Here is a 24,462-nt window from a genome sequence, read left to right on the forward strand (position 1 = left end):
TAGGGAAATCACGGAAAACCTAAATCAGGATGGCCGGAGACGGGATTGAACCGTCGTCCTCCCGAATGCGAGTCCAGTGTGCTAACCACTGCCCCACCTCGCTCGGTATCAAGAGAAGTGACTGGCGTATTATGACGAGCCAGTTGCTCGGCCACCATTGACCAGACGTTTTCAATTGGTGAGAGATCTCGAGAATGTGCTGGCCAGAGCAGCAGTCGAACATTTTCTGTATCCAGAAAGGCCCGTACAGGACCTGCAACATGCCGTCGTGCATTATCCCTCTGAAATGTAGGGTTTCGCAGGGATCGAATGAAGAGTAGAGCCACGGGTCGTAACACATCTGAAATGTAACGTCCACTGTTCAAAGTGCCGCCAATGTAAACAAGAGGTGACCGAGACGTGTAACCAATGGCACCCCATACCATCACACCGGGTGATACACCAGTATGGCGATGACGAATACACGCTTCCAACGTGCGTTCACCGCGATGTCACCAAACTCGGATGCGACCATCATGATGCTCCAAACAGAACCTGGATTCATCCGAAAAAATGACGTTTTGCCATTCGTGAACTCAGGTTCATCTTTGAGTACACCATCGCAGGCGCTCCTGTCTGTGGCACAGCGTCAAGGGTAACCGCAGCCATGGTCTCAGAGCTGATCGTCCATGCTGCTGCAAACGTCGTCGAACTGTTCGTACAGATAGTAGTTGTCTTACAAACATCCCCATCTGTTAACTCAGGATCGAGACGTGGCTGCACGATCCGTTACAGCCATGCGGATAAGATGCCTGTCATCTCGATTGCTAGTGATACGAGGCCGTTGCGATCCAGCACTGCGTTCCGTATTACCCTCCTGAACCCAACGATTCCATATTCTGCTAACAGTCATTGGTTGTCGACCAACGCGAGCAGCAGTGTCGCGATACGATAAACCGCAATTGCGATAGGCTACAATCTGACCTTTATGAAAGTCGGAAACGTGATGGTACGCATTTCTCCTCCTTACACGAGGCATCACAACAATGTTTCACCAGGCAACGCCGGTCAACTGCTGTTTGTGTATGAGAAATCGGTTGGAAACTTTCCTCATGTCAGCACGTTGTAGGTATCGCCACCGGCGCCAACCTTGTGTGAATGCTCTGAAAAACTAATCATTTGCATATCACAGCATCTTCTTCCTAATGGTTAAATTTCGCGTCTGTAACACGTAATCTTCGTGGTGTAGCAATTTTAATGGCCAGTGGTGTATTTCCTTATTGCAGTGGCATATTTCCACAGCATAATGCGCCATGTCACAAGGTCACGTGTGTGATGGAGTGGTTCGAGGAACATGGTGGAGAGTTCTAATTGATGCGCTAACCCTCAAACTCGCAGACCTAAACCCGATCGAATACATTTGGGATGTGATTGGCACGTGGCATCATAGCTCACCGCCCCTCTCCCTGGAATCTACGCGAATTAGGGGATTTGTGTGCGCACATGTGGTGTGAACTCCCTCCAGCGATATACCAAACCGTCATTGCTTCTGTACCATGATGCGTCGCAGCTATTATCCTTGCCGAAGGTGGACATGCCGCCTATTAGATAGGTGGCTGTAATATTCTGGTTGATCAGTGTATAGGTGTATGAAACAAAATCGCAAGATTTAAATACTGAAATGCTAATGTGAGTGTCAAAATTGAGCACGTTGTTGTTCATGTTTCTCCCAGCTGTAAAGCTCATACGCATTGAATCAGGTGCCAAGAAATTTGTTCAACAAAAGCAATGGTAAAGCTGACATGGAGATGTTTCGTTGGCACTTATGAACTGCCGTTTGGCCGGGCAGGACGAGGTGGAGTCGCTGCTGGTGATGCATTTCAAGCTGGAGCGCGCCGGCGGTCCTCTGGGCTACGAGCGCGCTGCCGAGGTGCTCTACTCCCTCCTGGGTATGACGGACGAGCTGCTGACGATCCGCGTGTGTGACCTGCTAGACCGCGAGAATGCGCGCAGGATCACCATGGAGTCCTGGGTGGTGGGCCTCTCCCTGCTGCTTCGAGGCTCCTTCGAGGAGCGCATACAGCTCTGCTTCAAGGTGCGACTACACCATGCTCACTTACACTGCGGGAACTACGCGGTCCAGTCACATTAAGGGATGGGGGGTGGAGGTTTGAGAAAATACATGTGTACATGTAAGCTAATGTAACTTTTACTGTTTCAGAGGTCACTGAACTGAATTTTACAGATGATGTCATTATGGTGCTGTCTATAGTCTGATTTTTTTCACTTGTTTTGTCAAATCATTTGATAAGGATATGGCTGGACACTTTTAGACCACATACTGCAAGGTGGCATCCTGTATGGACTATGCACTAGGAGCGCAACGCCCACATAAATCTCCACTTTGCATTTTTGAATAATTAATTAGGGCAGTAATGACAAATAGCAGCATGGATGTGAACAAATTTGCGATTCATCACGCTATGCTAACAGAAATGGCTAAAGGGTGACCAACGAGAATGTGCTGGATTGCGTAAGTGCAAATATTCTGGAAGCCAGCAGCGCGTTAAACCGAAGGTCGAATTTTATAACCTCCAGCACCCCGGGAGGTGTTGACTTTGCCTGGGTGGTCTCCACTGGCAAGGTTTTGATGCCGCATGACAGGCAGGCTGAATTTCCGTCAGAACACTTCGAGGTAAGCAGGATGTCTCCCCACAGTGAATAACGCAGGGGGACGCTGTTTCCCTCTCGGCCTCCACAAAAGCGTCGCGGGCGACATTAGGTTCGTATGAGCAGTTGCCAGGGGGCTCGTGCGCATACGGAGAGCTGAATTCGCCTATGAGCAGTGCCTTCCTCCCGCTTCTGGCTACTTGAAGCGTACCTGTTTGCTGTATGAGGAGTAGCAGCAAGTAACCAGATGCTACCCGAAAAAATTTTTCCGGCGCGCGCAAGCTGCCAGTTTCGCGCATGCGCAGAGCAATCTGAGTTATGGTGGGGGAGAGGAGGGGGGGGGGTCCTTCCCCACGTGACCCGTGTATATGTTTCGTGTCTTCGTAATATTGCTGGTCTCTTCGTTTACAGCTCCCACGTAAAATGAAATTTGCCGGGAGCCATCAAGTGAATTAATATACATTCTCATAACCATGAAAGACCAAAATAAGATAATAGTTTCAATTTTCTGATTTTATATTATTTCCACGTTATTGGCAATCAACCATTAACGTCTTGTTGTTGTTGTTGTCTTCAGTCCAGAGACTGGTTTGATGCAGCTCTCCGTGCCACTCTATCCTGTGCAAGCTTCTTCGTCTCCCAGTAACTACTGCAACCTACATCCTTCTGAATCTGCTTAGTGTATTCATCTCTTGGTCTCCCTCTACGAGTTTTACCCACCACGCTGCCCTCCAATGCTAAATTTGTGATCCCTTGATGCCTCAGAACATGTCCTACCAACCGGTCCCTTCTTCTTGTCAAGTTGTGCCACAAACTCCTCTTCTCTCCAATTCTAATTGATGTCTTAATGAAGCTATTTCTGTCTGTTTTATAGAGAAATTTGCTTCTATTATTTTTTTTCGCTGAGGCAGTTAGTTTATTTGAAACGAAGTGTTTTATTCCGCACTATCGGCTACTTTCAACTTCTTTCAATTTCAAGTGCAAATTTTCATTTTCTGGCCCAAATGACATTATACCATAATGAAGAACCAACATGAGAATACGGTACTGGACCTCCAAGAAAATTGGTATCACGAAAACCACATGAAAAGCTGAATATGAGTTACTTCAGAGTGCATATGGACATAGAAATGTGCAATTAGAGTGGAATGAAGCATTTTAGTACGGTTTATGAAATTCCGATGCTGCTGGCGTAGTCTTTCATGTCCTATTCCTTTTATGACACTCTAAGATCTCTTAATGCTATATACGTAAGAACATACGTAAACATTTACTTGAAACTGGCTAAGTAGGCAAATTTGCTCAGTAGTTTTGAACTAAATATTTTGTTTCAAACATAGTGACAGCTGTAGCAGAATTTTACAAATGGCTCAAATGGCTCTGAGTACTATGGGACTCAACTGCTGTGGTCATCAGTCCCCTAGAACTTAGAACTACTTAAACCTAACTATCCTAAGGACATCACAGACATCCATGCCCGAGGCAGGATTCGAACCTGCGACCGTATCAGTCCCTCGGTTCCGGACTGCGCGCCTAGAACCGCGAGACAACCGCGGCCGGCCAGAATTTTACAAATCTGCCTTATGTGAAAGTGTTTTTCAAAAATAAGGCGCTTGTCTAGTACTTCCTCTAGGCCAGAAGTTATTTTTTAATTTGTGTTTACGTCTTAAATTTATAGAATGCCATTCTATGCCAAATTGTAGCTTGGCAGCATACCATGTTTTATCGAGTAGAATAAATGTCTCAAATGGCTCTGAGCACTATGGGACTTAACGTCTGAGGTCATCAGTCCCCTAGAACTTAGAACTACCTTAACCTAACTAACCTAAGGACATCACACACATCAATGCCCGAGGCAGGATTCGAACCTGTGACCGTAGCAGCAGCGCGGTTCCAGACTGCGATTGCAGAGTAGCTGTGTACCTTATCCGGAACTCAAGATAATTTCGCGGGATTGTGTCGTTACACGCGCAGCTATGGTTGCAGAGACACCACATCTGATTGGCATAACATGACGACATCAGCTGGCTGGGGACCCTGTCGTGGATCAGAATAGGTAATGTACGCAGCTCCGACCGAAGCACGATCCGTCTTTCAGTTCAAAGAAGTTAAAAGAGTGGCCATTCGCCTATGGAGCATTGCAGTATGCTCTCGCATTATTTCTGTGATTAGATACATATGGAAAGTACGTGATCTAGAATCTTTTGCTCTCGTTCAATTAAGGGAAGTGCCAATCTGCATCACTAGGTTTTATAATTTTAGATTCGTGTTATACTCCTTTCTCCTTATCCAAGAGGCATCAACTCGTTAATGCGATTTATAAGCACATTTATATTCTCAAATGGAATAAATCTGATTATCTTTCCTGATATTTCATACTACGTATATTGACACACCAACCCTGTCCTACATCGTTATCAAAAATTTTGGTGGGGTTAACTTGATGTTAATAATTTACATCCATCACTACTTTCTATGAGGCAACTGACATCACCCAATACGAATCTTCAACAGAGGCCTGTATTGCATAGTCAGATGTCATTAAGCGAACAAAAATCGCACTGGGGAAATTTGTAGCAGAATTCCGACTTCAGCAAATAGTTCATTTGCATATTGCCTCACGGTAGGAGAGGAAACTTGGAGATCGATTCCCAATACTATCAGATGAGGAACATTTACTCAAAGGTTACTTTATGTATAACTTTCGAAGTATGGTAGGTCATTACTAGTAATTAGAAAAAAATATTAGTCTCCGTGGTTTAATATCAGTCTTCAAACACTCGCAACATATTTCTTTTCAAATTAATGTGTAAGGTAAATAGCAGTTTTTATTTCACGAAAATTTTGATGAATCTCTCAGCAGTGCACGTTGAAGAATTTTGTAGCTCAGGAGGTTGTGCTACAGTGTGTACAAGGTCTGTAGCAAATTGCACCTTTTGATCTGCAGTGGTTCAGCAAAAAAATGTTGCACTAATGTCTGTCCTTTGTGATGTATTTACTGTTGTAGAGTCGGCCATACTGCAGCTTTGATCATCACTACAGGGCAGGTTTTGCGCATAGGCTATCGCCTGTATTTGTCACATTTACGATACGGATGGTTTGAAAATGGACACAGGGGTCCGAAACTAGTCATCATCAAGAAATGAAAGAAGATACTTCAAAGTGGAACTTGTGACGGAGCTAAACCACTTATTTCATTATAAGACAAGATGTGGACCTTTTTTCACTAGCAGCATGCCTGAAGTTTGTAAAAAAATGTTTCTTATACACCGAAGAATGAAAATTGCGGTAAATGCGGAAAAGATTTTACTATCATTTATGACGTAAACGTCCGAAGTTCGTGGTCGTGCGTTAACATTCTCGCTTTCCCCGCCCGGGTTCCCGGGTTCGATTCCCGGCGGGGTCAGGGATTTTCTCTGCCTCGTTATGACTGGGTGTTGTGTGATGTCCTTAGGTTAGTTAGGTTTAAGTAGTTCTAAGCTCTAGGGGACTGTTGACCATAGATGTTGAGTCCCATAGTGCTCAGAGCCATATGACGGAAACAAATATCTTAATAAAACTTTTTGTCTTTTTGTTCTTCATGTAGCCCTTTTCTTCTAGTCTGATTCTTCTGGCATGCCTTTTTGGGTGATATCCTTCATCGAAAATTCACAACTAGCAATACACACATCATCTGTCTTCTTCCACCATGTGTGCATTTCTTTAATAAATGGTAATTAAAAAATGGTTCAAATGGCTCTGACCACTATGGGACTTAACATCTATGGTCATCAGTCCCCTAGAACTTAGAACTACTTAAACCTAACTAACCTAAGGACATCACACAACACCCAGCCATCACGAGGCAGAGAAAATCCCTGACCCCGCCGGGAATCGAACCCGGGAACCCGGGCGCGGGAAGCGAGAACGCTACCGCACGACCACGAGATGCTGGCAAAAATGGTAATTAATCGCATCGTAAACGGACTGACAGCCTTCTATGCTCTGCGTATGTCTTATGTGATCAAAGGAAACAAAATATCTCAGACAAGGGCAGAGTCTTGTCGAAAAGGCGGCACGGCATTGCCAATTGGTTTAAACAATGGGCTTTACATAATTTCTAACAAGAATTAAACTCTAAAAATTGGAGACAGTATTTGTAACTTTCTACAGAACTGTCTGGTCGCAAAAAAGTTCCTGCATTTGTCACCAATTTACATACGTCCCCTTAAATGTTTGACGTCAATGTACAATAGCCACTCGCAGGCGGCCGGGGCAGCACAGGCAGTGGAGGTTATACGATGCCTGTTGGTGGCGGTGGGAGGGACACACGGAAAACACCGCATTCGGTGTCGTAAGGCGGAAACAGAGCGATGTATTTGACGTCCGCATTGGCATCTACATCTACATCTGCATCTACATCTACATCCATACTCCGCAAGCCACATGACGGTGTGTGACGGAGGGTAATTTGAGTACCTCTATCGGTTCTCCATTCTATTTCAGTCTCGTATTGTTCGTGGAAAGAAAGATGGTCGGCATGTCTCTGTGTGGGCTCTAATCTCTCTGATTTTATCCTCGTGGTCTCTTCGCGAGATATACGTAGGAGGGAGCAATATACTGCTTGACTCCTCGGTGAAGGTATATTCTCGAAACTTCAACAAAAGCCGGCCGCGGTGGCCGTGCGGTTCTGGGCGCTGCAGTCCGTAATCGCGCGACCGCTACGGTGGCAGGTTCGAATCCTGCCTCGGGCATGGATGTGTGTGATGTCCTTAGGTTAGTTAGGTTCAAGTAGTTCTAAGTTCTAGGGAACTGATGACCTTAGAAGTTAAGTCCCATAGTGCTCAGAGCAATTTTAACCATTTGAACCTTCAACAAAAGCCCGTACTGAGCTGCTGAGTGTCTCTCTTGCAGAGTTTTCCACTGGAGTTTATATATCATCTCCGTAACGCTTTCGCGATTACTAAATGATCCTGTAACGAAGCGCGCTGCTCTCCGTTGGATCTTCTCTATCTCTTCTATCAACCCTATCTGGCACGGATCCCACACCTGTGAGCAGTATTCAAGCAGTGGGCGAACAAGTGTACTGTAACGTACTTCCTTTGTTTTCGGATTGCATTTCCTTAGGATTCTTCCAATGAATCTCAGTCTAGCATCCGCTTTACCGACGATCAACTTTATATGATCATTCCATTTTAAATCACTACTAATGCATACTGCCAGATAATTCATGGAATTAACTGCTTCCAGTTGCTGACCTGCTATATTGTAGCTAAATAATAAAGGATCTTTCTTTCTATGTATTCCAGCTCATTACACTTGTCTACATTGAGATTCAATTGCCATTCCCTGCACCACGCGTCAATTTGTTGCAGATCCTCCTGCATTTCCGTACAGTTTTCCATTGTTACAAACTCTCGATATATCGCAGCATCATCCGCAAAAAGCCTCAGTGAACTTCCGGTGTTATCCACAAGGTCGTTTATGTATATTGTGAATAGCAACGGTCCTACGACACTCCCCTGCGGCACACCTGAAATCACTCTTACTTCGGAAGACTTCTCTCCATTGAGAATGAGATGCTGCGTTCTGTTATCTAGGAACTCTTCAATCCAGTCACACAATTGGTCTGATAGTCCATATGCTCTTACTTTATTCATTAAACGACTGCTTGGAACTGTATCGAATGCCTTGCGGAAGTCAATTAACACGGCATCTACCTGGGAACCCGTGTCTATGCTCCTCTGAGTCTCGTGGACGAATAGCGCGAGCTGGGTTTCACACGATCGTCTTTTTCGAAACCCATGTTGATTCCTACAGAGTAGATATCTAGACTTCAGAAAAGTCATTATACTCGAACATAATACGTGCATTGTCATTGGCTTTTGGCCCAAGGGTTGAAACATTGCCGGTTGCTGTGGCCGAGTAGTTCTAGGCGCTTCAGTCCGGACCCGCGCTGCTGCTACGGTCGGAGGTTCGAATCCTGCCTCGGGCATGGATGTGTTTGATGTCCTTAGGTTACTTAGGTTTAAGTAGTTCTAAGTCTAGGGTACTGATGACCTCAGATGTTAAGTCCCATAGTATTTAGAGCCATTTGAACCATTTCTTGGTTCAAACATTTCCGAAAGGGCTAAGCTTGCAAATTGTTCACGTATCACACCGATTAAAATGCTCCGAGCATGGCAAAAAGACGTTATCCAAAACCAACTCCTAGGCAACTCTGGTGCACCGCGGCCATAGATGACATGGGTGAATGACGGCTGCGGAGACGTGTACGGGCGAATAGACGTGCAACTGTTGAGCAACGGACCGCCCACGTGAACCAAGGGTCCACCAACCGTACCTCCTGAACGACTGTTCAGCTGACATTGCTGCGTATGGGACCCCGAAACAGGCGACTGGTTCATGCACCCGCGCTGACTGCTGTACATCGGTGACGAAGGCCGGCACTGTCACACTACTACCGCAATTGCACGTCAACTGAGTGGCGACAGGTGGTCTCTTCAGATGAATCTCATTTTATGCTGCATCGGACAGACGGCCTGTTGGAGCGTACGGCATGGAAGCAAACACCTCCCAACAATCGTCGGATGGGTCCAGGCAGGAGAAACACATTTATCCACGGGACGATGTGTACCCCCACATGCAGTTTGATTTTCCTCTGCACGATGGCTTCTACCAGCAAGACAGTGCAAAGTGTCACACAGCTCGCAGTGCGCATGTGAGGTTTCAGGAGGACCAAACTGAAATTATCACGCTTCCCTGCTTATCAAACTCCCCTGATTTAAATCCAATCGAGAATTTGTGGGACCACTTCTACGTCTACATCTACATTTATACACCGCAATCCACCCAACGATGTGTGGCGGAGGGCACCTTACGTGCCACTGTCATTACCTCTCTTTCCTGTTCCACTCGCGTATTGTTCGCATGAAGAACGACTGCCGAAAAGCCTCCGTGCGCGCTCGCATCTCTCTAATGTTACATTCGTGATCTCCACGGGAGGGGAAGTAATATATTCGATACCTCATCCAGAAACGCACCCTCTCGATACCTGGACAGCAAGCTACACCGCGATGCAAAGCGCCTCTCTTGAAGAGTCTGCCACTTGAGTTTGCTAAAGATCTCCGTAACGCTATCACGCTTACCAAATAACCCTGTGACGAAACGCGCCGCTCTTCTTTGGATCTTCTTTATATCCTCCGTCAACCCGATCTGGTACGGATCCCACACTGATGAGCAATACTCAAGTATACGTCGAACGAGTGTTCTGTAAGCCACCTCCTTTATTGGTGGACTACATTTTCTAAGGACTCTCCCAATGAATCTCAACCTGGCACCCGCCTTACCAACAATTAATTTTATACGATCATTCCACTTCAAATCTATGTATTCGCAATACATTACATTTGGCTATGTTAAGGGTCGGTTGCCACTCCGTGCACCAAGTGCCTATCCGCTGCAGATCTTCCTGCATTTCGCTGCAATTTTCTAATGCTGCAACTTCTCTGTATACTACAGCATCATCCGCGAAAAGTCGCATGGAACTTCGACCGGGCTGTACGCGCCATTGGTCCTCTACCTAGAAACCTAGCAGCTGGCCACGGCACTGCAGTCACCATGGCCCCATAATTCTGTCGGTAGCTTCCAGAACCTCAGAAACACTCTTCCTGCACGTCTCGCAACGGTCCGGGCTGCAAGAAAGTGTTTGTTCAAGCTTCTGAGAGGTGGTCACATCAATATGACTGGCACTGTACTTTAACGACACGACTACATCTGTAGTCTGCGAACAACAGTAAATTGGATGGTGGAGAGTACTATATATTGAATAGTGCAGCATATAACCACACCTTGTGATGCGTCCACCACGTGTACGCCCTCTACGTGACCACTCTGGTTCAGAGCATCATGCGCGGTGTATCATTGTGAGTGGGGCAGTGCAAAGGGGCGGTGGTACTCACAGTGGAGCAGCGGGCGTTCGTTACGCGAAAACTAAGTCGTGGAAACGGTGTGGTCAGTTGTTTGCTGACAAGTTTAATGGTGTCAGATTGCCAACAAAGAGAGCCATTCAACGCTTAGTCGGAAAATGGCATCAGACAGGATCTTTTTCGAACAAGCCCAAAAACATTCCGAAATGTGCCCGCACACCAGAAAATTTGGCTGCAGTTCGTCAGAGCCCTACCAAATCAACCCGACGCTTGCCGCAAGAGACCGTCGTATCACTTCAATCATGCGGACGAATACTCCATCTGGACCCTACGCGCACGTCACATGATCTGTCACATGTCCTGTATAGGGAACCCTCAAGTCTAAGTTGAATCATAACAGCCTCCGCAGTTTCAAGAACTGCAGCAGAACGTTTCGGTTGAGACTGCAGCAATTCCAGCAGTCCAGCTTCGATCTGCCCTCAGAAACTTGCTGATCAGGACCAGAAAGTGCAAAGAGATGAATGGTAGTCACTATCAACATCTGGTATAGCCGGGTTACTCATTTATTTCCTTTCCTCTGCTGTGGTTCTTTGTACCCTGGAACTCTGCCACACCCTATACGTGGCTGTAAAGTGATTTAGGATGTGTAATATCCATTGGTGACAAGGCCACAAGACAGAGCACAACGTGGAATGAACAGCAATGATGAAGGATGTAGACTGCACCGCTTTCAAAGGAACCATGCTAGCGTTGGCCTTAAGTTGTTTAGGGAAACGACGGAAAAGTTTAATGTGGCAGATCTGAGCCGGGCTCCCCCGAAGTGAGTCCACCGCCTTAGTCAGCGAAGCACCAAGCTCGGCCACAAATTAATTTGTTCTTCTTTGAAGTGTAACAAAGCCAATTGAAGCTTCAATACATCTCCTTTCACAAAATTGTTAAGGCTTTCGTGGCCACTTGTTGGCAAATTTCTTTCGGCTTTTGGTTCTGGTTCTTCAGCCTACGTTCGTGTGATAATTGTCCTGACGTTTCGCCAGCACGAGTGGCTGTACTGTCGAAGCTTCGCGCTCTATTGCAGTCCACCACCAGCAATGCAGGTTGAAACTTCGACAAAGGCAGTCACTCGGTTGGCGAAATAGCAGAAAAATTATCTAACAAACGTTGGCTAAAGAACCCAAGACAGAAGCAAATACACAATTTGCCCCTTTCCTCTTACTTCTTTATTTTTTATATTTTTTTGAGTAAACCAACATATAACCGCATCTTTACCGAAATCATCTATTCCAGTGATTTTTTCTCCTGTTTCTAGACCATTAACTGATAATGAAATAAAAAAAAACAAATTATAGCTAGAATACCTCTTACGATAACGCAGCGATCAATATAAAACACAACTGAATACGAATAGCGACACTGAAAAATTTCTTACCACGCATTATGTCGTATGATAAAGTATTTTTGTTATTATTGAGTATAGATGGAAATTCCTTACTAGAACCGAGAAGTAGCAACATGTACTCACCTTTGTTAAGTAAAATTAATTGTGTATGTCATGTGACAACTAATAATGTGCAGTAGTTTATAAGGTAAAACAAAACAAATACCTACCTCTTACTTAGCCAGAGCCTATCCACACTCTGGATCCACAAGAAGGAGACGATTATGTAATTTATTCTGTCGCTAGTATGGTGCAGTGTGTCCGTTGCTGATATTCACGTTTACAGTGTACCGTTCTCGCGAGGATGATCCTGTACTACACGCGGCCATATTGTGCGGCTATCGCTGTTGTTGAAGGGCTAATGGCGTGTGTTTTTGCAGAACGCTTGTGTCTCTCTGTGCTTTACTTATCATCAAAATCTCTGAAGGGTATATGGTACAGCGACAGTGAATTTTGATGGATTCCGACCTGAAAAATGGATTCTTTTAAGGTCGTGGGAAGGTTTTCTTGCTGTATTAGCCATCTTTCTTTGAACGTCTAGCAGCTCAGGTTAGTCACAATTTCCTCTACACTCCCCTGAGTGGCAAACATGTCAGTAATATTTCACGGTGCTGTTCTCTGTGCACGCTCTGTCGTATCGACCTGACGGGGATTCAACACGCTTCAGCAGTATTCCAGCAAGGGCAGTATGCCTACATAACTATTTAGGGCGTATACATCAACTTGTATCAGGGGTCACCCAGCAACATTTATCTGAAATGCACTCAATTTTTCCCTGGGTTATAATTTATTTAAATCAATATAGTAACCAGCATAAATTAAAAAAAATTGTGTCTGTGAGTGAGCATGTCATCTGTTCAAACAAGTAAGGCCATCCAACCCTTCAGTTAGCCATCCACTGACGGTTGCCAATTGCAAGGTGTCAAGGTGACAAGTATGTTGAAGTGAAGGTCGCGCATATGACGTCCCACCACATGCGCAACGATCTTTCTTCGTTCTTTGGAATCCCACCAACAGATCGATATCGCGTATGAGGCAACAAAAAAAGCGGAGGTTTCAATTTTAATCCACAGTTTTCTACATCTAGTTTTCTATCCTGAACCTTCTACGGTATCCGAAGGTGATAGTTAACAACACGTACGCCGGAGTCGGGTTTTACCCGCTCGTTCTGTTGTACACATGTACGTCGTTGTCCTTGAAACTTTAATGGCCAACACTGACATTTGCGAATGACACTAAGGAAAACGTGAAGCATTAACATGGTATGTGGTAGTATTTTGCTGCACGGACACATAGCGGAAGAGGACTTTATAGTGTAGCAATCTACATACACTGAAGTTTGCAAAGGTAATTCAGTGTATTAAGAACTTTATTGTTTGTAAAGAGTGAATTACAGTAGGATGTTATTCACTTGTAGACTTAACGACTGATGGCGTCCCTAGGATTTGATTTTATGCTGTTTTTCGTAACTGTTTTTAAAAATTTACCGAATATTTGCTAAAGAAAGTGGAACGGCAACAACGATGGGCGTAAGTGTTTAGACTTTGCGTCTATGACACTAAATAAGGCACAACAATGAGGAAGAGACCTCTAAAGTTGATACTGATTGAATAGCTCAGCGCGCAAAGGACGAATTTGATGCCAAACAGCATGTAAACAAAGTGTATGCAGTAAGGAAATAACGTATTTTCAAGTTCTGTAGCATCACAGTAAGTCACTATTTTATTACTCAACCTAATCTCAATTAAAAATTACCACGCAAGGCCTCCCGTTTATAAAATACTAATACATTCTGAAGGTCTGAACCATTATAGACTGTAGAACTATGGCTAGAAGACGGCAACTGTTTTAATTTTGTAAGAAACGCGTGACAATAACTACGGCAAAGCGACTTCTAACATTTCTCGGTAACTTAAGGAACTCTTTTTAGTGGAATGTACATCGAGTAAATCACGTAACAGGCGTTCACAGTTCCAATGATAAAATCTGCGCTAGATTCATATCGGGTTCGTGGCTGTTTTAACCCTATAAGATCTGACTGCAGTATTCAACCGCGTCTTGTCCAGAAATGGTATCTCTACGTAATGTGGTACGACTCTCTTCAGGAGGTGGCCGCCTAAAAATGAATACAAAGGTGATACAGTAGAGCTTTTTTTCCAATTCACTGATTTGTGAAGCTTTTAAGGGGGAATCACATTAAATATTGATCTCCAAATAAATATTTCATCAATCAATTGTAGGTTTCTGGAACATATCCCCCTTTTTATTCAACGCTTGTGGTTCCAACATGATGCGAGTCCTACCTACCTCACTTTGGACTGGTTGTTCGTTAACATCTGGGTCAGACATTCCTTTAAAAGCAAAGGAGGCCATGTTTCGTGGCCAGAATGTTCACCTGATCTGTGATTTCTTCTTGTAGGGCCACTTGAAAAGTCTTGTGCTTTAGACGCCTGTCGACACTAAAGAGGATCTCGTGGCAAGAATTCTCGCTGCCTGCGACACTGTTCATGCTAAACAGGGAAACGGATATGACAGCACTTTGTACGACGATGCCTGCAGTGACACTGAGGCATGCCTTTTTGAAGCACTGTTGTAAATGTAGCAACTTGCGAAACTTGGACAGGTAAATGGAATTCATTAATATTGTACCGTAGACTTTCGGTCTTTCTGATATCAAGCTACGTGTGCGGCTACTGCTCCAACAACAAAGGAACTTATCTGAGTATATTGAGGAGTATTCAGCGGGAGTTCCGTACGTCACGATCAGGGTTCGGAAGTTGGGGCCCTTGGTTTGAGCGCTGCACGTGGCTAAGGCGGAATTTGAGTAGATTTTCGCTTATACCTTACGACTCTGTCGTTTCCGGACTAAGGTCCTTTAACTCTAGTTGATACATTAACTACTCACCATCACCTCTGAAAATTTTTATCATCATCACGGAATCACCCTTTATGTAAGTGGTTAGGCGGTTCTGTAGACCCTCAGTTATAGGCATTCCATTTAAACTCTGATGTTGTGAACACTTTAAACAAGCTATTTGACTTTCAGAGTCCTTAAGAAGGTCACTGAATAGTGATTGCATCAGATGAGACTGTGTGGCCGTTCAGATCTTCCCTGTAAGCATTGTATTGTACGTCCGTTGCTATTTGCTGATGACATATTTCAGACACCTTTCTAAATTAAGCCCTAGTTGAAGAGAACTTCAGAACTTTGTTTTAGAAACGAGACACGCGGTAATTTTACCGGTGGCGCCGAGGCACGCGCGTGTGGCGGTGTGTTTCGTAACTGGTACTGTATAATACATTTTTCACAGATGTTCCGGCGCTTGACTTCGACCGGTGGTTTCCTTGTTCCGCTTGAAAAAAACAAGAGTTGCAGGGAGTGAAGGCTATTAACGTCCGCTTCCTGAAGTAAGTGCACAAACTACTGCGGAAACATTTACGTTCTCAGCGATATGACTGGTTACGAAGGACACATTCCATCTCTTTGAAACAATATCACCCAACAAACCTCTACGTCAGTAAAGGCGAACTAAATTAAATTGTGTTCTACCCCGTGATTGATTATTAATGAAGTCCGTATTGAGATCGAGAACAAGCACTGACACCTGAAAGTGCCTCAGCTATCTTAAAATCACCTTCACTGCGTATTGTAATCGACGTGCAGCAGGATTTTGGAACATATACTGTGTTCGAACATTATGAATTACCTCGAAGAGGACGGTCTATTTACAGACAGTCAACGCAGATTTAGGAAACAGAGTTCTTTTGAAACAACTAGCTATTTACACACACGAAATGTTGAGTGCTATTGACAAGGGACTTCAAATTGGTTCCGTATTTCTAGATTTCCAGAAGGTTGACACTGTACCATACAAGCGTCTCGTAGTGATATTGTGAAAGTGTGCTTATGGAATATCGTCTCACAGTTCGTATAATTGACGGAAAGTCATCGAGTAAAACAGACGTGATTTCTGGCGTTCCCCCAGGCAGTGTTATAGGCCCTCTACTGTTCCTTATCTATATCAACGACTTAGGAGGCAAACTGAGCAGCCTTCCTATGTCGTTTGGAGATGCTGCTGCCATTTATCGTCTAGTAAAATCATCAGAAGATTGAAACAAATTGCAAAACGATTTAGAAAAAAGATCTGTATGGTGCGAAAATTGGCAACTGACACTAAATATCGAAAATTGTGAGGTAATCCATATGAGTGCTAAAAGGAATCGGTTAAACTTCGGTTACATGATAAGTCAGTCAAATCTAAAGTCCGTAAATTCAACCAACAATTACAGTTACGAACAACTTATATTCGAAAGAACACACAGAAAATGTTGAGGGCAATGCGAACCGATGACTGTGTTTTATTGGCGGAACACTTAGAAGATGCAACAGATCTACTAAAGAGACTGCGCACACTACGCTTGTCCATCCGGTTTTGGACCACTGCTGGGCAGTTTGGATCCTTACCAGGTAGGATTAACGAAGTACATCGAGAAAGGTCGAAGAAGAGCGGTACATTTGTGTTATCGAGTAACAGGGGTGAGGGAGTCAAGGAAATGATACAAGATTTGGACTGGACATAATTAAAACAAAGGAGTTTTTCGTGGAGACGGGATCTTCACACGAAATTCGAATCACCAACTTTCTCCTCCGAATGCGAAAATATTTTGTTGACACCGACCTACATAGGAAGAAACGAGCACCATGATAAAATAAGGGAAATCAGAGCTCGTACGGAAAAATATAGGTCTTCGTTTTTTCCTCGCGCTATACGAGATTGGAATAATAGAGAATTGTGAAGTTGGTTCGACGAACCCTCTGCGAGGCACTTATATGTGATTTCCAGAGCATCCGTGTAGATGTACTAGCAATAATACTGACAGTAGTAGTAATTGTAGTAGTAGTAATAGTACTATTAGTGACAACCGCCAACTATATGTGAGTCTTCAGTCCGAAGCCTAATCTGAAATCTATCCTGTACAGACCTATTCACCTCCGCGTAACTAATGCTACCTACATACATTTGAATCTGGTTATTGTAGTCTAGCCTCTATGTCTACAATTTTTACCGCCTGCTTTTCCCTCCATTACCAAATTGACATGGCATTGATGCCTCGCGACATTTCTAGGTGTGTTGTAAATGTCTTTCCTCCCCAGTTCGATTAATTTCTTCCTTATTAGTATTTACACATCTAGCCTTCAACTGTAGCACCATATTTCAAAAGTTTCAGTTCTATTCTAGATTGGACTGTTTGTCTCTCACCTTTTACTTCCATACAAAGTTAAATATTATTGCTGTTGACTATTTGCATGTACTACCCTTTCTACTCGCGTCATCGTCTGTTCTTATGCTCCCAAATTGCAAAACTCATTTGCTCCTTCATTGTTCAACTGATCCACTTTGCTCTTTGCCGTCTGACATTGTTAAAATGTCATCGACAGTAACCTCACTCTGAACTTTAGTTCCCTTCTCAAATTTCTCTTTAGTTTTACTTTATCGCTTACTCAAAATACTGAAGAAAACACATCGGGAAAGGCTACCGCGCTGTCTCACTTCTGATTTACTGCATTCTTTTTGATGTTCTCCGGCTCTTATGACCGTAATTTGGTTTCTGTTTAAGTTGTAGATTCCTGTCGCTCCTCTTATTCTATTCCTGGCAGGCTCAAATTTTCTAGTCCAAATTGTTGAAAGTCTTTTCTAAATGTGTAAATGCTCTAACTGTGGATTTGTATTTCAACCTAGCTAACAAAGTAAACCTAAGATGTTGCTACTGCATCCCTACAGCAATCGCTGACGTGAATTGCGACATTCTTTTGTAAACAACAGAAGCACGCCTATCTTTCGTCACTTCTCTGGTTTTCTCTCTCTCTCGCAACAGTTTATCATATAAACATCCTTGTAATATACACCTAAGTTTGGTGATAATAATAGTAATCTCTACTTTTGTCCGCGATTCATTCGTAGATAACTATTGTTGCCTTTTGTCACTAGTAATACAAGAAGCTTCTCTATTTCAGCGTAATTGAAGAAAGATATCACTTTGGTAACACGTCAATTTACGTGCCAACCACGCGCATTACATGTAGATTTTCACGCAACAGGGAAGTTGAACCTTTGCTATCTAAATATGTTGTACCAAGTCAGATTCATTTCAGTCATTTAATCCAAAATTATTTGTAGTATTGTATCTAATACAAACACGGTCCACCGTCACCAAACTTATATGTTTGCCAACCATGATTCGGAGCCTGACTATCAGCAAAGCAAGTAATCTAATTTATTTCTAACGGACATTCGTTGTAGAAGTGCAAAATCGATATTACTCCGATCAGTTATGATTTTCACATTTGAGTCCTGCGGCGGACGCTGTGACTCATCCACAGTTCTAATCAATTCAGGTTCGGAAGCGTGCTACATCAGCAGTTTCTCTCTCTCTCTCTCTCTCTCTCTCTCTCTCTCTCTCTCTCTCTCTTTCTTTCACTCATTGGGTGAGCTACACTACCACTCGAGATAAGTTGTAGGATGCGTACTGCCTCGCATGTTCGTATATAACTGCGGAACCGAACTGATATTCTTACACATCAACTTCTGCAAGCCTTCCATTCGCGTCTTGATAAATAGCTGTAATAAAACAATTACAGAGTTTATACGCAAAAATGGCTCTGAGCACTATGGGACTCAACTGCTGTGGTCATTAGTCCCCTAGAACTTAGAACTACTTAAACCTAACTAACCTAAGAACATCACACACATCCATGCCCGAGGCAGGATTCGAACCTGCGACCGTAGCAGTCGCACGGTTCCGGACTGCGCGCCTAGAACCGCGAGACCACCGCGGCCGGCGTTTATACGCGTAACAAATAGTTGCAAAGTCAGTACTTGTCATAAATGTTGTTTGTTATTAACAGTCCAATAACTGTCTAAACATCCAGGCCAGATAATATGTTGCTACAAACATCGGTAGTGCTTTCCAATTACAAAAAGTTATTCTACAGATAATTACCATCTCGTGACAAAATTAGTGTAACCGTCAAAAAATGTAGTGGGATGCTAAAGTCTAGTGTGAAAGACACTCTAGTTCCAACTTTCATTTCTTCGTTTTTCCCTGAGTGCACTGATGCCTTCAGAAACAATGCAGCACAGAGCTGCCTTTTTATTCAGGCACACACTGCGCTCTGTCAGACTCTCCCTTGTTTGCTAATATGGCGCGTACACAATTGCGAGTACGTTGCTCGCACATGTGTACATTGCTCCTGAGCCATTTGGAGCGTGCCACATGCTGTATGTTTTTGCAGCAAACGCAGTGAGCGAGCGCCAGCGCCAGGGAGGACGGCTTTGTTGGGCTCTCAAGTGTCTTCGCGATCGCAGTGTGGCTCACAAAACGCTCAAGCAAGACTGGCCGCGTCAGTTCCCCCCCCCCCCCCCCCCTCCCCCCCCCTCCCCCCCATCTAGTGGTACATGAAGCGCCAGCGAACATGTTGGTTTCAAGTTTATCCATACCTGTTAACTAACAGACTCGTGATTGTGACTTAGGTCTGTTGGCCAGCGTGCTTCCACAACAAGCAATCAGTTTCTTGGCTGGAACGCTCACAGTTTCCCTCTTAGCCGTCGTCACACGGGACGAGGGAGCTACTGTTGACGTGGACGCGGACTGGAAATCAAACATCACGAGAGAGAGAGAGAGAGCGGCGTCAGCACACGGGACGAACTGTTTAAATTGATTTTGCATTCTCATCGCTCTCCAGCGGCAGTCGTCAGCTTCATTTGGCTCCCAAACCACGCTGTTTACGATAACGAACGCGCGTGAATTTCCTACGTTATCGCACTTAAAACGCACATTTCCTCCTTCGTCCATATGATAGCCATGTTCTTCTGTCTGTACTATACATAAATAAGAACTTCAATATCTGTAACACAAAAAGGAAAGAGGTGTCCAGTCAGTAAGGACATCAGGTTATAAAACTTCACAAAATCGAACAAACTCACCCCTGTAAGAGAGCGCACTTATAATTACATAACCTCAGTATTTTGTAACATGGTGCGTCTACCAACTATGCTAAACTGAAGTTCTGCAATTATCGACCTTTTATTTTATCTTGTTGTTTTTTAAGGCTTTCATTGCCGATGTGTTAAAACTGACATTTGACTATAATAAATCGGACCAAGAACAACACATTTTTGATGAATCTTGAGAGTACCGTTTCCTTAAAACGGCGTGCTTTCATAACGCTCGAACACGAAAATAACTAAATACGAAAATTCTTTAAGTACCAATATGAATTTTCCCATCGATTTATTATAACAAATCGAACCAGATAGACGGAGTCATGTCCTGGGGCTCAGAAACAACATATACTCAAAGGGTAATAGTTATAAAATAGTACCAACCAAATATGGGCTTCAGTTCAACACGCCAAATACAGTATGGCGTGTTGCAAGTTCTGCTTGTGACTGAGAGGGCCCTCTTGCTTCTTAAGAATGAACTCTCAATTTGCGATTAGGGCTCCAGTAGAATATTTCGGAACAAATGAAAATTTGTGCCGAACTGGGACTCTGAACTGGATTTCCGACTTGAGAGCAGTCGCCTTAACCTATTCAGCTATCAGAACACGCTTCCAGGAGGGGCCCGAATCTCCATTTGTCTTTAGGTCGCCTCCCCCACGAGCTCACATACTATGACGAGAGAAGACAATGTCGTGCCCTGTGTGGGGCTCACGGTAACACAGCACAAGCACATGGGAGAGTCGACACCACAATAAATGGCGATTTGGGCTGTTTCTGGAAGCGCGCCCAGATATCCAAAATGGTTAAGGGAACTGCTCGCGCCAAGTCTCAGTCCGGTATGAAGTTTCATTTGTTCTCCAACATTCTACATCTACGAGATTACTCTGCTATTCACAATAAAGTGCCTGGCAGAGGGTTCAATGAACCACCTTCATGCTGTCTCTCTACCGTTCCAATCTCGAACGGCACAGGGGAAAAACGAGCACTTAAATTTTTCTGTGCGAACCCTGATTTCTTATTTTATCGTGATGATCGTTTCTCCCTATGTAGGTGGGTGCTAACAGAATGTTTTAGCAGTCGGAGGAGAAAACTGGTGATTGAAATTTCATGAGAAGATCCCATCGCAACGAAAAACGCCTTTGTTTTAATGATTGCCACTCCAGTTCACGTATCATGCCTGTGACTCTATCTGTCCTATTTCGCGATAATACAAAATGAGCTGCCCTTCTTTGTAGATTTCCATATCATCAGTCAGTCCCACCCGATGCGGATCTCATACCGCACAGTAGTACTCTAGAATAGGTCGGACAAGCGTAGTCTAAGCAGTCTCTTTGGTAGCCCTGTTGCACATTCTAAGTGTTCTGCCAATGAATCGCAGTCTTTGGTTTTCTCTACCCACAGTATTATCTATGTGATCGTACCAATTTAGGTTATTTGTAATTGTAATCATTCGTATTTCGTTGAATTTGTGTGTCTTATCGCGTAACCGAAATTTAGCTGATTTCTTTTAGTACTCATGTGAATAACTTCGCACTTTTCTTTATTCAGGGTCAATATCCACTTTTCGCACGATACAGATATCTTATCTAAATCATTTTGCAAGTCGTTTTGATCATCTGATGACTTTACAAGACGGTAAATGACAGCATCATCTGCAAACAATCTAAGACGGCTACTCAGATTGTCTCCTTTGTCGTTAATATAGATAAGGAACAATAGAGGGCCTATAACACTTCCTTGGGGAACGCCGGATGTTACTTCTGTTTTACTCTATGACTTTCCGTCTATTACTACGAACTGTGACCTTTCTGACAGGAAATCACGAATCCAGTCGTACAACTGAGGCGATACTCCGTAGGCACGCAGTTTGATTAGAAGATGCTTGTGAGGAACGGTGTCGAAAGCCTTCTGGATATCTAAAAATATGGAATCAATTTGACATCCCCTGTCGATAGCACTTATTACTTCATGAGTATAAAGAGCTAGTTGTGTTTCACAAGAACGATATTTTCTGAATCCGTGCTGACTGTATGTCAATAAATCGTTTTCTTCGAGGTACTTCTTAATGTTCGAATACAGTATATGTTCCAAACCCGTACTGCAAATCGACGTTAGTGATATAGGCCTGATACGGAGTTGCATCACTAACAGAGAGTTCATTCCTAATTGAATCTGGCTGTTGGTGGGTAACACAATGTGTCAGATACTGCACTGCAGCTTTTGCTCCTTATTGGTTCTACTTTACGTGGTACATTGTCAAAATATCGCTGTACTTTTTTTGTACCTCACGTGACGAAATGGCCCCTCAGCGTGAAATATCAGGAAATGACATCACAAAACCCATAGCGCCTCTCAAAAGCTTGCTCATTCGTCCCGAGTGCCGACGGCTTTAGGGAAGGTCAGTTCTGTCGGTCTGAGGCAAGTTCAGCGATGACGCAGCGGTAGAGTTTGAGGCCGGTCCTCTCAGCTTTCCCTGTGGCGAAGCAGACTGCAGGGCAAGGCACTCTAGGGGGGCCAGAGCTGGCCAGTGGTTGCGTATCCCGGCTGCCCGCCTTGCGAAAGGCGTCAAAATAATGCCGCCATGTGCTTGTGGGTCACGTGCCGAGGCCCTGCTGGGACACGACGCGCGCCGCCGCCTCCCGTTACCTCCTCACCATCGCAAATCGGATTTTAACTCTTCGGGGTAAACGTACTTTACCTCTCGTGCTGCGTGCCATCTATTACGCACACTCACACACTCGATTCAGAACTCGTCTGTTAAAAAGTCAGTGGTGTATTAATCCCTGAGCAACTGAAGCTTCTGGGTCAAATCCTAAAGATGCAATACGGCTGCTGTAAGAATTATTCAGGTTGAAATGGCACTATGGGACTTAACGTCTGAGGTCATCAGTCCCCTAGAACTTAGAACTACTTAAACCTAACTAACCTAAGGACAATACACACATCTATGCCCGAGGCAGGATTCGAACCTGCGACCGTAGCCGTCTTGTGGTTCCAGACTGAAGCGAATTATTCAGGCCACTGAAGCATTTAACAAGGCGTGAACGCTATTGACATCCAAGGTGTCATCTGCTGACGTGAAGCAGCACTTTAGAAAAGTTTTGCGGCGTTCAGCAAGTTTCTTCTCAGAGACACTGGTAACGAAGAAGTGTGAAATAACTAAATTTGAAACTTATATTTATACATGTTATGCGGAATGGTTTGAGTTCTGCGAGAGCACTGTAAATTTACGAAATAATTCCTCCTGTTCAATGGCTTTACTAATATTTAATTAGCACGACGCCTTTCGGTAGCATGCTGCGGTTCATCAAATGCATTACGTTCCATGTACATTACATTAAACTGAAGTGTGATTAGATTCATTTGCTGTGTTTATGGGTGAGGTTAGGTATCTAAATACAATCATTTTAGCTGAGAATTTAGTTTCCTGGAACTTAGCGTGCAGTAACAACATGTTATCATCTGAATGTTGAGAGTGTTGTGATGTGCTTTGTGTGCCGAACAACTTCCACCAAAACTGATCGCATTTCGACGCTTTCTCTCACTGTCACACATAGCAAATGATCCTAATCAAACTTCGGATTAATGTAATGTACATGTAACTGTAATGCACCTGATGATGGCAGCATGCTGCCGAAACGCATCGTTATAATTCATTATCAGTAAAGAGTGACTGAACGATACAAAGTATTTCGTAAATAAGCTTTAGTAAGAAGGTGCTGGTGGTCACTCACGAACATTATGGACAGACAGGATGGAAAAGAGGATCTGGAAAGAATGAAGGAGTGGAAAAGGCGTTGTCGAAAGAAAATGGAAAACACTGGTTATTTTGTGCGTCACTCCAATTGGTGCACCGATATCATTGAGCAGAAATTTGAAGGGATAAAGCAAGAGAAAGGTCCCGAGAAAGCAAGAGAAAGGTCCCGAGAACATACAGGACAACCACACAACCAAGTGAAGATGGTATTAGAGAGGAGGCATCTGAGAGGCGATCAAGCAAGCCACTGGCCTTAGGTTTGAGGAGGAGAAGGAGGAGGAGGAGGAACCATCTACTGTTGCAAATAAGGAATCCAATCAGAAAGGTTGATATAATGAGCGGAAGTTTGAAATGTGCGATCTCCTACACATTGACAGATGCAGTATCATGTCGTTGATTTTAAACCGCTCCCGGTTCACTTCACGATGGATGGCGTACAAAAACTTTAAATACCGCTACAGAATACATTAATTTGAATAAATGCAGAACTCAGGAGTTTAGGCAATACGAAAAGTACTGTTATGTTATGCTGGGTGTGTCACGTACGACCAAGCGCATACCGCCAGTGAACACAAGATGTGCACCTGCTTGTTCCCGTGAGGGCTTGATGCCTCTTTCCTACGTTGACCGCACGAGGAGGCGCAGTGGTTTACACACAGCACTCACAAGAGGGAGGACGAATTTTCAAATCCGCGTCCAGGCATCATCATT

At 44.0% G+C, this 24,462-nt stretch overlaps 2 protein-coding genes across 4 annotated transcripts in view; one reads left to right on the forward strand and one right to left on the reverse strand.

Annotated features, from left to right (window-relative positions):
- LOC126278095 (epidermal retinol dehydrogenase 2-like) overlaps window positions 1–24,462 on the reverse strand; it is a 348,505-nt gene that overhangs the window by 181,730 nt on the left and 142,313 nt on the right. The window lies entirely within an intron of this gene.
- LOC126278107 (calaxin-like) overlaps window positions 1–24,462 on the forward strand; it is a 76,396-nt gene that overhangs the window by 13,864 nt on the left and 38,070 nt on the right. For both annotated transcript variants that reach the window (XM_049977987.1, XM_049977996.1), the window contains exon 3: window positions 1,829–2,074. In XM_049977987.1, the coding sequence (XP_049833944.1) occupies window positions 1,829–2,074 (246 nt within the window). The remainder of the gene's footprint in view (window positions 1–1,828; window positions 2,075–24,462) is intronic.

This window comes from Schistocerca gregaria, chromosome 1 (assembly GCF_023897955.1).
Source record: "Schistocerca gregaria isolate iqSchGreg1 chromosome 1, iqSchGreg1.2, whole genome shotgun sequence".
Lineage (NCBI taxonomy): Eukaryota > Metazoa > Arthropoda > Insecta > Orthoptera > Acrididae > Schistocerca > Schistocerca gregaria.